This window comes from Condylura cristata, unplaced genomic scaffold, assembly GCF_000260355.1.
Source record: "Condylura cristata isolate star-nosed mole 26May11 unplaced genomic scaffold, ConCri1.0 scaffold00007, whole genome shotgun sequence".
Lineage (NCBI taxonomy): Eukaryota > Metazoa > Chordata > Mammalia > Eulipotyphla > Talpidae > Condylura > Condylura cristata.
Window position 1 is genome coordinate 32,843,714 of NW_004567108.1, and position 18,392 is coordinate 32,862,105.

General features: G+C 37.7%; 1 protein-coding gene across 2 annotated transcripts in view; it reads right to left on the reverse strand.

Moving 5' to 3' along the window:
• RASGRF2 (Ras protein-specific guanine nucleotide-releasing factor 2) overlaps positions 1-18,392 on the reverse strand; it is a 190,941-nt gene that overhangs the window by 35,322 nt on the left and 137,227 nt on the right. For both annotated transcript variants that reach the window (XM_012721957.1, XM_012721956.1), the window contains exon 18: positions 603-709. In XM_012721957.1, coding sequence (XP_012577411.1) covers positions 603-709 — 107 coding nt within the window. The remainder of the gene's footprint in view (positions 1-602; positions 710-18,392) is intronic.

The following is an 18,392-nucleotide window of genomic DNA, read 5'->3' on the forward strand; positions in this document are numbered from 1 at the left end:
AAATATTGTTCCCTACTAGTTATCTTTCACTAATATTTTTCTGTTCTGACTTTTTACTATATGGCTTGTTAGCTTCATATAGCCCTCTGCAATCACCTTATGGTGTCTCATGGGTATGTGTGCTTAGCGTGCATGCATGTGCAATGGGTTGTCTTTGTAGGCACATGGAATGGACAGGATTTGTCTTACATTTCACACCTGCACTGCAGCAGACTATTTACAAAATGTAATTTTTTTTATTATTACAAAAGTTTATTTTTACATCATCAAAAATAAATCTTTAAAAGAAAAAATAACTTATTGATGCTTGTAGTAGGGTGCATGATATATCAAAATTCATTAATCGGTGAAGAAATTTTGTGTTTGAATTGTACTAATGATTTGCCATGTTCTTATTGTACTTTCTTAAGTAAATACTTATGTACAGTAAGTAAGACTTTCTAATTTATATATCTGAAATCTATTATATATACTTTTATGAGTATTTATGGGTGTAGGTAAATAAAATTTTATGATGTTGAGTAAACTTAAAAAAAAAAAAAGGCTCAAGCGTTTATATTTAAAAAAATTCTTGAAAGGCATCCACGAGGCCAATGAGTTACCTGTGCATGCTTGGAGACCCAGTGACGGAGGACGTTCAGCACTCTGTTGGTGGCTGTTCTCCGTATAATAAACTCTTTGTCACATGTTCTCTCAGTGTTGTTAAATCCTTAGAAAAGAAAACACACGCGTTGTAGTCAAAACAAAACCTGAAGAACCCCAAAAGGGCACTTATTTTAGGACATTCATCAATGAAACTCACAAATAACATCATGGCAAGGAGGTACAAGGGACTTCAGATTGCTGTGAAGCGCTCTGCTTTCCTACTGCACCCCCGGCTGTGGCTTCACTGCATGGCTACAGATGCAGTCAAATGATATGTACAGATTTACTGAAGACCACAGATTAAAACTGAAGCTGGTCTACTGATGCTTGCATTATGCCTGTCTGGTTCTATAATAGAAATCCAAGGAGTTTTAGCAAACTGAGTCAGCAAGTGATAAAAATTTACATTTTTGTCCCAAAGTGATTTTATAACCAATAACATTTTCAGTCTTTGTAGAGGATGAGCCCATATCACGGCCCACTGATGACACAAATACAGGTAAACCTTGTTTGATTGTGCTTTGTAGTATTTTTGTGCTTGTTTTTCTACAGAGCTGTGGCAACCCTGCATTGAGCGAGTCTGCAGTGCTGTTTTCCAATAGTTCACTTTGTCTCCGTGCCACGTTTTAGTAATTCTCACAATATTTCAAACTAATTACAACATAACAGAAAATAGTATCATATAAACATAATTATTATATTCACTGGGAAAACAAAAACATTCCTGTGACTTGCTTATGGCAATAATTGCTTTATTGCAGTGGTCTGAAACCACCATCAGAATATATCCGAGTCTATGTATTACTGCGACAGGAGCCCATAGACTGAAAAGCTATATAGCAACACGGTTACAACATGAACATCTTAGCCCATCTCTCTGAGTTCAGATTCCTATTTCCTCATCCTGGCAAGTTGTGTTATATATTCAGTGACCAATTTCTTCATGTATATTGGTTCAGAGACTTCAAGTCCTCTCTATGCCAGCCTGTATCATTATCTTGGTCACCATTTCATTATCAATACACTATGTTAACATTTTTCTATTGACTTTCTATTTAAAAATATTTTGCCAAATCTCCTTATGGCAAACCACCATCCAAATAGGAGAAGCCCAAGGCAACAATTATTTAGGATTGTAAAGGTGAACTCCATAGCTAGTGAGTGGCAATATCCATGTAACATCATCCTATCTCAGAATCATAAATCCACTGCAAGAGATTCCTGTGCCTTAATTTGAAATAGCATATATTTGCAGGGCTTTAAACATCTTTCACTTGTCAAGCCAAACCGAACTGTAAGAATAGCAGGAGAGCCTATTTTTTTAATATCACACATCTGACATATGGTCATTTGAAATTCCTGTTTTTCCAATTTATGCATATTCCTTTTGTATTGTAGGTACTAGTCAAGTTGGCCAATTTGGACAACAAAAGCCATCTGGAAAAGTAGTAAGAACTGTATCACGATACTTGTGAATTAAGAATGAGCTTTATCGTCTTCCTCTCACACACTTGTGAATCAGCCCGCCAGTGAGGACAACTAATGTTGTGACATCTCTCTCACTGAACTACATGCTCCTTGGAAAAGGGGTTTTACCTGAAGCATCTTTGTAGGCCCCTCAGTTTTGTACACAGGCACTGAACTACCTTAGGCTACCTGAGGCCAAAGGATAAAAGATAACAATTTTTAAATATAGTCAACTATTTTCATACTAATAGTAGATCACCAAGAAATGGCCCAGGGAGCCATTATCATTGACAACAGAGCATCCTTAAGCTTTCTTTCTGACTCTGAGCAAAGTTAGAATAGAATCAAGACAAAGCATAGGAGTAACTTTAATTTCAGTGGTTCATGATGATGGGCTACGAGTGGGTGGGAGAGGAAATAAAAATTAGCTATTGATTATGTCAACCATAATTATGGAACTGTTTTCATCTTCAGTACCTAGAATACTAGGTATTTAACAAGATTAGGTTTATTGAATGAATAAAGTCATGGTGACTTTAATGGTGACAGCAGCGGAGGAATTAAGAATAATGCTAATTCAGTGATGTATCACTTTTCCCTTTATACAAGCAGGATACAATCTGTCAGTGTTGTCAATATGTTATCCAACACATATCTTCTGAAAAAAAGAGTGCTCTCAGTACAAGCCATGTAATTGGTTTGTATGTTTTGGTGCACTTGGATTACAACTGTGTTTCTATTCTTCAGTTGCTGGGATGAAAATATTAATATTTATTATTGCTTTGTGCTAGGTATTGTTCTAACAACTTTACCAGCAGTCTAACATTCAGTGCTCCCAGCCTAAGACAATAGTATCAATTGTCATTTATCACATATCCACTTAGTGCTGAGTAAAGTACCATGAATAAGGTAGTTTCTTCAAGAACAACAGTAACCAACTAGGAAAAATTCTGCCATCTTTATGGATAAAGAAAAGAAAATAAAACTGGTTAAGAAACTTGGCAAAGATCTGAGTTAATACATACAAGAACAAGGATTTGAGGTCAGGGCTTTTGTTTTCCAAACCCTCAAAGTGTTTTTCATTTTATCTCACTTCCTGAATCCAAAGTTTATGCTTTAAATTTCCCTTGCAAACCAACACTCAAAGCTACAAAAAAGATGCTACTTGAATATTTTAGGGAAGTAATGTATTTTACTTCCCTAAAATATTCCTTTTAACTCTACTAAAATTTTAAATTGATGAAAGCATGGCACCATTAAACAAAGATGTGTTTCATACTGTAATGGATTGTAAACAAAAACCCTTATCTAAGTAGCATTTAAATTTGTTTCAAAATATACTCTTTCTCCAAATTTCTTATGTTTTCTCTGTTACCATTATATACACCAATGCTTTTTACACCTCTTGTCATGACCTACTAATGGGGAGCAAAATCAATGTAGTGGGTTGTTACTAACATTAAAAGTACAAAAGAGGGGCCCTCCCTGGTGGCGCAACGGGTTAGGACACAGCACTGCAAGCTAGCTGCAGCCGCTTCAGGGCGAGTTTGATCCCCAGCCCCGTAGGTGATCGGCATGACACAGCAGACCTCTCCTGACCCGCCAATCTGCAGTGTACTTTGCCAATCTGCCTGTTCTGCTCCCCACTCTGTCTCTGGTGAAGCTTCTCACCTCTGGTGAAGCACCTCTGGCTTGTACCCCAGTTCTACATGAATGAATAAATTGTTAAAAAAAAAAAGTACAAAAGAGATTTTAAAAACCTACCTGAGCAGGTTGCACATAGTGGGAGTATTCTGTAAGGAAATTTTGTGTGTGCAGGGAGTGTACTGGGTCAGAAAATACACAATATGTATTCTTATAGTTGTTTGTAATAAAGTCTGAAAGTGGTTGACACAGACTATCTGATTACTCTGATTACTAGTACCGTGTTAAAGCAATCTGCATTAGTTTCCCAGAAACCCTGGACCATTGACTCCATTCTTTTATCTGAAACAAATTTAGAGAAACAGTAGAGATGATTCTCCTCTTTCTGTTCCCCTGTGTTTCAGTCACAAAATGCCATCCGCGGTCAGCACTCAGTCCTCCAACAGGTCCACCTCAGCCTCATCCCTTTGTTCCTAGTTTGTTCTTGAGCTGATTGCACTAAGCTCTCATTCCCCTGGGGACATAAGTCTTTCTCATGGCAAGACCTGAAACGTCTTGCCATGCCCTCCAACCTGAAACGTCCAGTTTCAGCATTTCCCCAAATTCCTTATTTGAAGCTTCTGTTGAGACATCTCTGTATTGATGACACAATCAGTGTGCTTTCTTAAGAAACATAATAATATAATCACACTCAAACTTAAATTTCTTGCTCAAGTTCCTCCTTATCCAAACCTTCCCATGGAGTTGTGGGACAACCTTGGTTTCAGCTTCTCAGTGGGGAGCCTCAATCTTCCTTGTCTGTACTTAGTTTTTCCCATTCAGTCTAAAAATATTTTTGACTTCTTGGTGGTTTCTTTTTTCCCTCTTCTGCCACAAACTTATGTCACACATGGATTGTAACTACTTAGCCTTTCTCCTTTCTTTCCATTCTTCAATCTCATAGTTCTCTATTTAATTCAGTAAGTATATTGGAAGTCCCTGGTGCTGTACAAGCTGGATGACCAAAGAGATGTACTACCTGCTCTCAAGGAGTCCGCTCTTTTAGTGGGGAAAAACTATTCTCCAAACAAGTAAGATTCCCAAAATGTGTAATTTGAAGCTAGGGGCTACCCAAGGCTGGGAGTTAACCTCCCTCTCAAAGCACATGCCCAGTGGGGCAGTTTCTCAAAGGTGCAGTTGGGAATAGACAGAAGAGGAAGGGACAGAGCTGCAAGTGTGGTTTATTTTGCTTTGTTTTGTTTTCTTCCCTTTTTTATGTGTTCTTATTGTTCAGTATGAAACCTCTTCTCCTTTTTCAGGTCAGCCTGAGATTCTTTTCTGAGCACAATTTACTGTAAAAATGAAGAAAAATATATCCAAAGAAAAACAGTGCAGCAGTTTCCTTTCATCCATCATTATTTGTAATGAAGAAAAACATGAAGAATGACAAAAATCAATATCTTTGCTTTCCTCTTTCAAGGAAATCAGCAACTAAACTCATCAGCTAAATTGTTCTTATGGATTTTAAAAAATACATGCTGTTTAGAATTTTACAGAAATGATTACATAAAATGTATTGAGAATCATTGTGTATTAGTTCTTTGTAATTTTCACAATTACATAAGACATATTTCTTATTTTCACAGATGAGGAAACTGAAGCTCAGGGAGTCCAATAACCACCTAAACTCACAGGTGGTAAAAATCAGAGCCAGGAATTATGGCTGGATTTTCCAATAATAACAAGTTCTTCCCATGGAAACACACTGCCCAACTACTGATACACTGTCCAAGGGCTAGTACAGGCCCTATTAATTGCTGTGTAATCTGGACCCATCACTGCTGTCAGTAGTTTTTATGCTGGTGTAGATGTCACAGAAACACCTTGCAGCAAATTAATGTGACAGTGACTTCTGCCAAAGCAGAATGGGGTATCTATGGAGTTGGTGAAAAGTCAGGTCGAAGATTAAGCGCGTGTAAATGACTTTTCAAGAAAATTGCTGAGGTGAGAAGCAAGGAGGCAAGGTCAGTAACTGAAAGGCGACCAAATTCATGGGAAACAGTAACTGGAATCTCTTTGAAAACTAAAGTACACCCACTAGGTTGGACTGAAGAAGGCCTTTCTCAGGAGGAAAAGCATGAATTGAAGGATGAAAGCACAGTGGTCATAGAAGACCCAGGAAAAGAGTATTAAAAGCAGAAAAGTCCATGAAAAGTTCCTGAGACAGCTTCCTACAACCGATGGACAGAACGCAGCCCCTGGGACGACTCTAGCAACTTTGGGAGATGAAGTTGAAGAGTGAACAAAATCATTATGCATCGTTAGAAACAAATTAAAGAGCTGGGTTTTATTTTCTGGCAGTAATTAGAGGGCTTTGTGATAGGGAATTATAACCACATTTACCTTAGACAGGTTACTCAGACTGTCTCATGTAGAGTGAACCACAGTGGGCAAGTGTTGAGTAACAGACCAGGTAGGAGGTAGCAGTCCAGGTGATGCAGGTTTGGGCAAAGGTTGTGCCTGGGATGGTTAAGAATTGTTGGAGATGGAGAGGTTAAGGTGGCTGGTAGATCAAAAGCAGAGGTCTGGATTGTTCTCTCAAAATTCATGTGCACTGAATTTTGAGTCTGTGAATGTCATTTTATTTGAAAATAGGGACTTGGGGATGTAATTAAGTTAAGATGTCAAACTGCATTAGTGTGGGCCTTCAATCCAATGAATCATGTGGGTATAAGAGAGATTTTTAGGCAGACAATCAGAGGGCAGGTCATGTGATAAAGTAGGCATAATCATGCTGACACAAGCCAAGGAATCATAAGGATTGCCAGCAATCACCAGGAGCTGGAAGAGATAAGGTCAACCCTTTTCCTAGCTCTGTCCGTGAGCACAGCCTTGCTGCCACCTTGATTTCAGATTTCTAATTTTCAGAACTGTGAAGGAATACATCTAGGTTATTTGCAGTCACCTAATTTGAGGCAATTTATTAATTGAGGCAGCCCTAAAAAGTTAATACTAGAACTGAGGGAAAGAGAAGAATCAAGAATGCCTTCATTGTTTGAGGCCCAAACAGCTAGATAGATGGTGATGTCACTTCCTGAAATGTGGAGTCCTAGATTTTAGGGAGACAATCAAGAGCTTGGACTTAAACTGAAAGAGGTCTCTTTCATACATCAATGGGGTTGTTTAACATAACACTCTACTGAAACTCAAGTAGAAAAGTGCAGACTGGAAATGTAAATTTGAGAGCTTCAAGCATAGGACCCAAACCAACATCATTAGACTGGATGAGCTCACTTAAGTAGAGAGAATAGACTGGGAATAATGTCAGACAGTATCTTCTGAAGATTGGGTAGAGGAGGAGCAAGCAAAGAAGACCCAAAAGAGAGGAGAGGAAGACTAACGGTAACTGATGAACATTTCAGACAGATTCTGAGCAGCTCACTGTGTGATTCTACTCTGAGAATTAGTTGAGCAATGCTGACTGATGGATGGTTCAATACTTAGGACTCTCCAGGCATGAATGGACTCGTGGAGGCAAAGAGGAAAAGGTGGCAGGACAAGGAGGGAGTGACCAGCTGTGTCAAATGCTGCTGAGAGGTTGATTTAAGATGAGGGCTTTGGTTATGGGAAGATGTAATGACTGGGTAAGTCATTTCAGAGTGAAATCCAGAGAATAGTCAGGGAAAATGGAGGTGATGAAGTGAAGATGTCAAGTATGGATAATTATTTCAATTCATTTTTCTTTCATGTTGCTTTGAACACAGAGAAAAGGATAGTAGCTGGTGAAATGGGTATTACAATGGCATGTTGATTTGGATTAGACTAGAGGGGGAAATTGATGAGCATGATGAGGGAGAAAAGGGTAACAGCATGAGAAAAGTTGTCCAGGAGATGAGAAGGACGGAAAGGTGCACAAGGGAAAAGGTTGACCCAAGAACAAACTCACCCCAAACTGTTAAGAAAGTGGCTTTCCTCAAATTTTCTGGTAAGCAGAATATTAGTGTTCAGAAAGGAATATTGTACTGTGTAATACTGAACAACAACTTGTACAAATATAGCACCTATCACTCATCTGCAAGTCGTTCTTGGGTAAGGGCCACGCTAATCTTTGTGTGGTTCCAACTGAGAGTACATGCTGCCGAAGTCAGCACCTGAATTCCATTTGAGATCTGAAGTGATAAAGTGAGTCCAGGCAGCACAGCGCTGGGATTCTCTCCAGAGAACAGCTCCACTCTGAAGACGGAGTCCATGGGATTCCCACAATGTTCAGTTGTGCTCTCCCTTGCTCCCTACTCTGTGTCTTTGATTACACCATCAGAACTCGCCAGGCGAGGCTTCTGCTTTTCCTCCTGTGCCCCAGAGGCAGCCGCAGAGGGCGGAGGGGTCAGAATGCAGCCTTTCATTTTAAATGCAGCTCTCCTGTGGCCTTTCATTTTAAATTCTGTGCCTGCTTTGAAACTTAAAGAAAACACAGTGAGGAGAACATCACTATCATCTGATAGGGTACTGAACTGTGTGGTTTAAAGTCCCTCTCAGCATTTCAGACAGATTCTGAGCAGCTTGCTGTATAATTCTAATCTGATGAATTAGTTTAGCAATGCTGACTGATGGACGGTTCGATACTCAGAACTCTCAAGTGGATCTGACATCTTAGCCATTGGGGATGACATAAGATGACTCTCTATAATGACAACAGTGCCAGGATCCTCCCTCTCTCCTGCTCTCACAATACTTCACCACCTGTGACGTGAGGATTGAAATCACCTCATGAGGGAGGTCAGAAGACACTTTAACTTCCTTTTCTTTCAAATTCTCTGCAATTCCATCCTCACTCTCTTCCTTCACTCCTATAAAGAGTGGTAAGATGCAAAGAAAGAAACAATGTACTAGGGATTTTTAATGGGTTTATCTCACTGAGTGCCTTGGAAAAGTTCCTTAATTTCTCAAAATCTCCATTTCCTCTTTGGTAAAATGAGGAATGTATCAAGATGACTCTAAGTTTCCTGCCTCAGTATCTCCTTGGACAGAGCTCAGGTCTTTCATTGTATGCCTGCCATCTTCTCATCCCTAGCATAGTCAATGACCTGCTACCCCCCTCTGACCCCACCTTTCCTCTAGCACATCCATAACCACAGGAACCTCTCCAATACCAACAGTTCTTTCCTCAATGCTGCCATTCTGTCACATGTCACAAAGAGGTGTGTATTTGTAAAAGCAGCCAACGGCTTTCAGAGGAATAAAATGTCACCCTTGCTCTAACAATCCACTGGTGCTTTAATTCTGGTTGTTTCTTGGGAATGTCAAGCCAACACTAGTTCCATACATCTGACTACCGCATGATTTCATACCAGGGTCCTGAGTGGAAATAGACCCCCAACCTCATCCCTTTTCTTTGAGTCTCAGTGACACTGTGACGCATGAAGTGGACCCACCTGACATATACAGAACGAGGCCAGACTACAGGAAAGGATGATGGGGATGCCTAAAAGTCAAGTCACAGGAAGATACAGGAATCTCACCTTGTGCTCTGGAATAAGTCCTAAGGCTTAGGGGAGACAGTATAGGCAGCTAGCAGAGATCTGCCCATTCCCAGCAGTTGCAACAAGTGGCTTCACAGGATCAGCCAAAGCTTCCATCTCAGCAGCAGAGGCACCTAAGACCAGCAGGTGGGCTTTGCTGCAGGTAAGAGCAAATGTCCAGCCTAGGGAGTAGACAAGCAAAGGCAGGGAAAACCAGCACTGGGACTTCCTGGAAATAGTCCCAAGAAAGTCTTTGAAAAAGGGGCTTTCCAATGATGATCTATATTGGATGCAAAGTGGGAGAGGATCTGAAATTATAATTCAATTATCAGAAGAAATTAGATGCCACTTTGAGGCCCCATGCCAGTGACCTGGCACACTGGGCTGCATTTATATCTTCTTTCATGCAAAAAGCCTTACAAGCAGTAAGTATAAGCTCAACTGCTTATATGTTTTTAAATCCAATATCTTTTTATCTAATAAATACACTAACACAAACTGGTTCCATTTATTGGAAGGCCTTGGTATTTCCTGAGTCAGGATGTTCCTGAAACTCCCTGCCTTGGAATTTACCACACTTCTCCTCCCATCCTATCCCATCTTCCCCAGGGTCCATAACCACAAGACTTGAGGTATCATAAAGTACTTTCAGTTTAGCAACAAAACTCAGAAAGAGAAGCTTGTACACAGCAGAGAAACATTCAGCCTCAGGAAAATGTCCTCTACAGGAGGGCAGAGTGTCACTGGGCTCCATCCGTGGGGCTCCCTGCATCCTTACTAGGGGTACTGACCTCCATCTTTCATGTCTCAGCAGAATATTTAAATGAAGTCCACTTGCATCATTTCAATGGAAGTTGGTTGCTTGTTGCTCAATGTCAACAAAGTCAACATGGACCACAAAAATCCTTAAAAGTTATTTGAAAGCTCCAAAGTTTCTCCTTGTCCTACCCATTCTCACCTCATCCGCATGGATTTTAATTCCCATACAGAAATATCATCACTCTTCCCATTAGAATTCATACTTTGCTGATCAAACCAGCAAAGTTATAGCTGCCAGAAGGAACCAGAAGCTCCCCAAGAATCCCATTCCTTAAGTCTATGTTACTTGATGTTATTCATCATGCTAGAGAAAATCCTTTTTTAAAACCACAAATTCTTAAAGAATTTTTTATTTAAACTCCCAAGGAATGACTCAACAGTCTAGAAATGATTCAACAGTCTACTAGATAATTGTAGAAAAATATTTTCTACCAAATCAAATACAACCATTTGGTTAACATAAATGTGAATTAATGAACCATATTTTTTCATCACTCTTGGTATAATTTTAAAGGGAGAGGCCCTAATCTACATAGTGAATAAATGTGGTCAGTCATTTTGCTTAAAAAAATAACTTTCCAGAAGTAAAAACTAACCATTCTATTGAAAGACCTTTATAAAGAACATTAAACACATGGAATAAAGGTGCACATGAATAAATGAAATTGGCTCTTGTGTTCTCTCAAATTCAAGCCAACAACAGTCTTACTTGTCAGCGGTTGGAACCTTTGGGATAAAGGTCTTGGGAAACAGACTACAGTGAAAGCATCATTTGAAACTTTAAAGTATTATGATTATTATCAGTCTGTATAAAATATTAATTCAGTGATTAATTATTAAGTTTTAAAACAATATTTTTTAAAAGATTTATGTATTTATTTATTTATTTATTTATGCATACAGAACTGGGGTTCAGGCCAGACGTGCAGGGGCGGTAAGCAGATTTACCAGAGACAGAGTGGGGAGCAGAACAGGCAGATCAATGAAGTACACTGCTAAGGGGAGCAGCGGGCAAGACAGGAGAGGTCTGCCACGCCATGTGGATCACCTCTGGGCCTGGGGATCAAACTTGCACTGAAGTACCTGCAGCGAGCTTGCAGTGCTGTGCCCTAAGTCATTGTGTCACCAGGGAGGGCCTAAAACAATCTTTTAAGTCAGAATTTTCCCATTCTGCAGCAAATAGTAGTGGCAATAATAATAGCAATTATTATTATGTGTTTATTATATTCCAGGCAAGGTTCTAAGCACTTTGCACACACTAACTCATTTAACCACCATGATAACCTCATGTGGCATCAGAGTTTTGCAAGGCAGACTGTCATCAGGCTCCTCTAACATCAACTAAAGATCTGACCACAGCAGTCACCGGTTCTAACTCTCCACTCTTACCAGTCCCGTCAAATGAGCAAACACCTCCTAGTGCAGTCAGTCAACCTCTCTGATTAGATAGCATCTCCTCTAGGAATACACATCACATCTGTATTTTCCCCAGATTGGTGGGAAAATTTCATTCTAAGCCCAGGACTTGATGTACACTCATATGCACATTAACTGGTATCCCACAGGAATCCTCTAATTGCATGTTTCTTTTGTAGCGAGACCACAGATTGCACAAACTCTGCTTTGTCTGAATATATTTTAAATTAGTGAGCTTGGTGGGGGAGTCAATAGAGGCACATTTACATGTGTCAGGACACCTTACTTGTCTACTTGACCATCTCATTGTTGCACATTCTTCCAATACATTCAAATCTGTATTTGACATGATGGTTAAAGATGTACTTTTATAGAACATTTATAAAAATGTTCTTTTATAAGCATAACTGACATCATGTAAAATATCAATTGGTATTTTACATGTGCAGTGGGGCTCACGGCTCAAATGCCAAAAACTGCATTTTACAGTTTCTCCTGCACCTCAGATTTTTAAATGCAAATTAGAGCATCTGCTCCAGGTCTCAGAGGTGGAAATGAGTTGGAGGCTACTTTCCTCTGTAGCAGTTATTTCTGCTGGCAGGCATGGCCAAGGAGGTCAGGACCCTTTGGCAACAACTCTGCAATGCTCCAGCCCACAGAGGTAGCCTCCACAACACAGTGATTACCTGATTGCTGAGGCAGTGAAGCTGATGGCTTTTAGGTCAACCTTTCCAGCATGCCAGCTTCCACGAATAGAAGGGCAGCAGCCCCTTAATTCCCCCCACTCCCTGATGTTGTCAGTACCAGAGGGTGTCCTGGAAGTGATTCCTGGAAGGCTGGCCTGAGCTATTCTTCTAGTCCTTCCTGTGTACCCATACTAAAGTAAATGTTTTCCATAGAAGATAGCTAATCTGCTCGGCACGACCAAACACTGACCTCTAGTCTGAGGCCAAATATTCAGGAATTAGCTCATAACACATGGTTTTTGCAGTAAAAGCCAGGAGTTAGCTACCTTTCCCATCTCATGTCAGAGGTAGGGATGAGGGGCAGAATAAGTCTTGGAATTCAGGAAACAAAGCACTCTGTCCTTCAGAAGTACTACCCCTGGAGGGAACTGTTGCCTTTAGCTGCCTTGCATAATTTCTAATGAATAACAACAAAAAAAACTAGGGAGATTTCACACAAAGCTTTTCTCTTAACTTGAGGACAGTCCTTGGTGAACTATGCACTCCCCAGTCCAACCTTAGAAGACAGCCTCTGAGATTTCAAAGCCTATTCTTGTGTCCGCCTGGCAGAATGGAATTCTCATTTAAATGACAAACCATTGCAAAGGATGGGTCTAGATTTAGAAAAAAAAAAAAAATTGTGACTGGCAAAATAAAAGAATTCAAACATAAGATGAAAATAGCATGTTGGACTAACACATAGCAATAACTTCACTAATGCCAATAAAGTTTTTAGTAATAGCTTCATTACAAAGATTATATAAGGTAGCAAATCATTTGCACACTACAATTCACAAATGGGAATCTTTGTATACACTACAGAGTAAAGCTACTGTAGGAACAAAACAAATTTATATTTTGTCCAAGAGGTCCTCTCCAGTTATGTAATGATGCTCAACAGGCTCAGCAAATTATAAAATCTCTATGTCTATTACATAGCAAATCCTCCTAAAGATTTTGCCTCTAACTCTGGAAGATTCTGAGGGCTGTGTCTTACACTGAGGTTTAAGGGTGAAAATTTAATAGTATCTCAACTATATAGTGAAGGGTTTATTTCATTAGGGTTTATTTTGCATCATAAGTTTAGAGAAAAAGCTATTTTCTTTCAAGATCACACCTCAGAAATGCTCTCTGAGAAAGGAAATGAAACCCAATCAGCAGACCACCACACCAGGCACTGCTGGATTTTTTCTCTTCGTTTGACCAATTTGTCATTATTGGAAATGCCAATGGTTCTATATTTTAATAACTTACTCTTTGTAAAATTCAGTGAACAAAATGTAATGACCTCCAAGACCTAAAGAACTTCAATTGAGTTCCTGACCCATCTTATCACATGAGCAGAATGCAATAATCACAGCAGACAACTAACTGGCACATACAAAGGTGCTTTTTTGTGCTTAAAACTCATCTTCCAAAGGCATGCAAATTCCTTAAGCATCAAATGAATTAACCTACTATAATCAAGGTTAAATATTACAAGATCTTTTAGAGAAGGCAGGAAGAAAATACATACAACTAAGCGCTCCTGTCATATTAACCTCCAACCACGTTCCCAGACAGTTGACTCCAGATCCCGTACTACTGATGATTCTATAAAGCTTCCTTTGGGAGCTCTAACTAGGGATTTCCTGGGAGAGAGTTCAAAAGAACTCATCTGGCTCAGACTAACTCTTACTCTAGAGAGAAAAGTTCAAAGTTACAAGGCATTTATAAGACTTTTTAATCTCTGCTCTTAGGTTGAACACTACAGTCACTAATAAAGTAAGGTTTCCATGAAGATTACATTTACATGTTATGAGCCTCACCCACTGTAAGTGCTTAATTCACTAATAATTAGTAAATTTATAGGGTATGCAACTATAACCACAATCCAGTTACAGTTAATTTTCATCACCTCTAGTATATCCCTAGTGCCAGTAAGCAAACAATCCCTGCTCCAGCCTCACGTTAGGCAACCATGAATTTGTTTTTCTGTCTTCAAAGATTTACTTCTTCTGGACATTTCATAAGAACAGAATCATATTGTGTGTGGTCTTTCACATCTGGTTTCTTTCACTTAACACAGAAGTCAGCAGACTACCTGCTGCCTGTTTTTGAAAATAAAACTTTACTAGAACATCATCACAGTCATTCATTGACACATTGTTTCTTCCTGCTTTAGCATTAAAGGACTAAAGGACAAAGCTGGGAAGTTGCCATAGCGACCATATGGTCCACAAGCCTAAAATATTAACTATCTGAAGCTTCAGAAAGATGTTACCACTGCCCACTTAGCATAATCTTTTTGAGATTCTTCTATGTTATAGCATCCATTAGTTATCCACTCCTTTTTTAAGGAATATTCTTCTATTTTATTAAAATACCCCATTTGTTTCTTTGTTCACTTGCTAAATGTTTGGATTGGTTCCAATTTAATCTATTAATCTATTATAAATAACACTGCTATATGAACAGTCTTTAAATATGCACCTGGTTTCATTACTCTTGTGAATATGCTTAGTATCTAATAAATACAATACCTGGGTCCTGTGATAAACTTATATTTAACTTTTAAAGACATTTGCAAACTGTTGGCTAAAACGGGTATATCATTTTGTGTTCTCAACAGCAATGTAGGAGGGTTTGTTTCATCACGTTCTCCCACTTGTTATTTTCTTTCAATTTTATTATAATTATCCTAATGTGTATGAAATAGTATTTCATTGTGGTTTAAGTCATATTTCTTCTAACTTAATGAACATCTTTTCATGTGCTTTGTTTACCAACTTTGGTGAGCTGTCCAAATCTAACACCCATTTTTACTGCAGTTGTTTGTCTTGATATTATTGAGTAGTAAGAGTTCTTAATATTTTCTGGCTTAGAATTCCTTTATGAAATACATGATTTGCAAATATTTTCTCCCATTTTTTTGTGGGTTGGCTTTTGTTTTTTCATGCTGTCCTTTGAAGCCCAAAAACTTTCAATTTGATGAAGTTCATCCTATCAACCTTTTTCATTTATTCATTTTGATGTAATGTTTAAAAAATCTTTGTCCAACACAATATACTAAGATTTCCCCCCTGTGTTTCTTACTGAGGTTCATAACTTTAGTACTTTCACTAGGGATTAAGTTAATCTTTTGTTTTGTTGTCACGCAATTGTTCCATCACCATTTGTTTAAAAGACAATCCTTTGGAACCTGAAGGGATTATGCTCAGTGAAGTAAATCAGAAGGAAAAAGAAAAATACAGGACAGTGTCACTTATAGGAGTAATATAGGACACCAGGGTAAAAATAACAACAACCACAGCAACAAAAATAAACAGACAACTATAAATCAGAGACATTCTGCAGGGGTTGGGGAGTGAAAAGGATCAAAATAAGGGTGGGAACAGCACAAGGGACTATTGTGATGGTGCACCAGGGAACTGTGGTGGAAATTCTATGGGGACTACACCACAGAATAGAAAGCATTGTAAGGAAAAAAAGAAAAGAAGGCAATAGACACTTTTTCCCAATCAAGGCTTGAGATTATTATGCAAAATGCTGTCCAATTGGGTGTCTTTTCTTTCCAATAAACAAGATGCCATATGAAGGGAAAAAATTAAAGAAAATAAAAGTCATCCTTTACCTTGTTGATTTTTGTCAATTTTATAGAAAATTAACTGATCATAGATGTAAGAATTTAGTTCTACATATCTACTTTTGTTCTACTGATTTATGTGTGTGATGATCCTTCTGCCAAGACCATACTATCTTTCTAACTGTAGTCTTACAGTAAGTTTTGAAATCAGAAAGTATAGGTCACCAAGTTCTTACTTTTTGAAATTCCTTACAACTGTTAGCACTATATACCAAAAAAGAAAGAAAAAAAAACCTTGCCGAGATTTCTAACATATACACAATTAAAGCTACACATTTTTTTTTTTTTTTTACAACTAGCATGTCAATTTCTGCCTGTTAGTATTTTGGTATGGATTATGTAGAACATACAAGTTAGTTTTGGGAAAACTACCATCTTTACAAATGTTAAAGTCTTCCAATCAATGAACATGATTATATCTCTCCTTTAATTCCTATTAGTATCGTGCTGTACTTCATAGTGTACAAGCCTTTCACTTTTTTTTATTGAATTTATCCTAAGCGTCTGATCCCTGTAGATGTCATAGCAAGCAGAATCCTTTCCTTTATTTCATTTTTGAATTGCTAGGGTATAAAATGATTTTTAGGTGTTAATCTTATATCCTGCAACCATGCTAGACTTATTAGTTAATAGTGTGTGCATGTGTGTGTATCCTATGATGTTCTACATATAGGATCATGTCACTAGTGAATAATGACAATTTTACTTCCTTTCTTTTAATCAGGATTTCTTTATATTATCTTAAAAAAAAAAAAAAGAAGTAGCAAGAGTGGGCATCCTTGATATGGTTCTAGATAGTAGGGAGAAGGGTATTCAGACTTTCACCATTAAAGATGAAGTTTGTTGTAGGTTTTCCACAGATGTATTTTATCAAACTAAGGAATTCCCTTTCTATCCTAATTTCTTAATGGGTGCTGAAGTTTAGTGTTTTATCTGTTTCTATTGAATAACAATATGTTTTTTCCCTTTATTATATTTGTAAGATATATTATGTGAATTGTTTTTCTTATGGAAAACCAACCTTCCATTCCTTGGAGTAAACCCTTGGTTATGGTGTTTAATCCATTTCATAGTGGTTGGATTTGATTTTCTTATAATTTATTAATAATTTTGGCATTTGTATTTATGTAGGCTTAGTCCATAGTTTTCTTCTTTTTTTCCTTATTTGGTTTTGATATTATAGCAATACTGTTCTCATAAAATGAGTTGGAAAGTTTACTTCCTTCATTTTCTGGAATACTTGTGAAGGATTTACTTTTTTTTTTTTGTTTTGTTTTGGACTTACATTTTTGATATCTAAAATGTCTTGTAGAAAACACCTAAGGGCTGATTTAGTTTTGAGATTTTCTTTGGGGAAGATCATTAATTATTAAGTCCATTTCTTTATTTGTTATAGATATGTTGAGATGTTCTATTTTGTTTCTAGTTATTTGTGTTTGCAAGAAATTTATCTATTTCATCTTAAGTGTTAACTAAAACTTGATCATAGTATTTCCTTGTGATTATTTTAATTTCTGTAGGATTGCATTTAATACTGCTTATTTATTTAAATTTTTACTTTTATTGATCAGTATAAAATTTATCAAATTTTGTTGATGCTTTTAGAAATATAATTTTAAACAACATAATATTCTAACAAATAATAAAGCACAGAATTTTCATCTGGAGGAGATAAAGTCACCCCATTTCTCAATTTGATAGATTTCTAGTGGAAAGGAAGTCATACATCTCCTAAAAGCATGCCTATCTTGAAAGGAAAAAAGATAGCCTAAATTTGGATATTCTGTTTTCTTTTTAGATATATTAAATCATTTTAAACTTTAGCAACAGTCAAATTTTTAGTACTAACTGCTCAGAATATTTATAATCTTTACTTGAATTTGATAAAAATATCTTTGTTCCACAGATCTAGTATTCTAAAGAAGATACTTCAGACTATAGAAAAACCCCATGTGCTCAGTACTTCAACATAAATGAATGCCTTGTCACAATCATTATGCAAAAAATTAATCAAGGTTACAAAAAAAATTAAAAACTGAACTGGCTCACATTGGAAATTATTCTAGAGCATCTGTAAGATCATCGTGCCAATATGGCTGAATCAAAACCTGCATATGACCCGATACAGTGACTATGAAAATCATCCATAGAGATGTCAGTCCTAGCAACTGTGATACACTAGCCTATGTGGGGCAGTGTCATGGGAAGTAACAAGGAACCCTGACATGAGGAAATACATGGAACCGAAGGAACCAAATAGGTAAATAATGCGTTTGGGAGCTATTTGATAGATGTTGGAGATTTCCTTCATCTCAGCCTTCCTGACTTTATACCCAGAATTCTTTATACCCAAACAACCATCTCTTTCTGGTATAGGTCAACCAAGAAGTAGGAAAGTCTATGGGCAGGAAATATTCCCCAGATACCAGGAAAAAGGGCTTAATTTCAAAATTTAATTGTCTGTATTACTTCTCTCTTTTTCACCATGTCCTAAATATAGTCCATCAAAAATGTCTACACTAACATTTTTCAGACTTTTTCTCCTTCCATAAC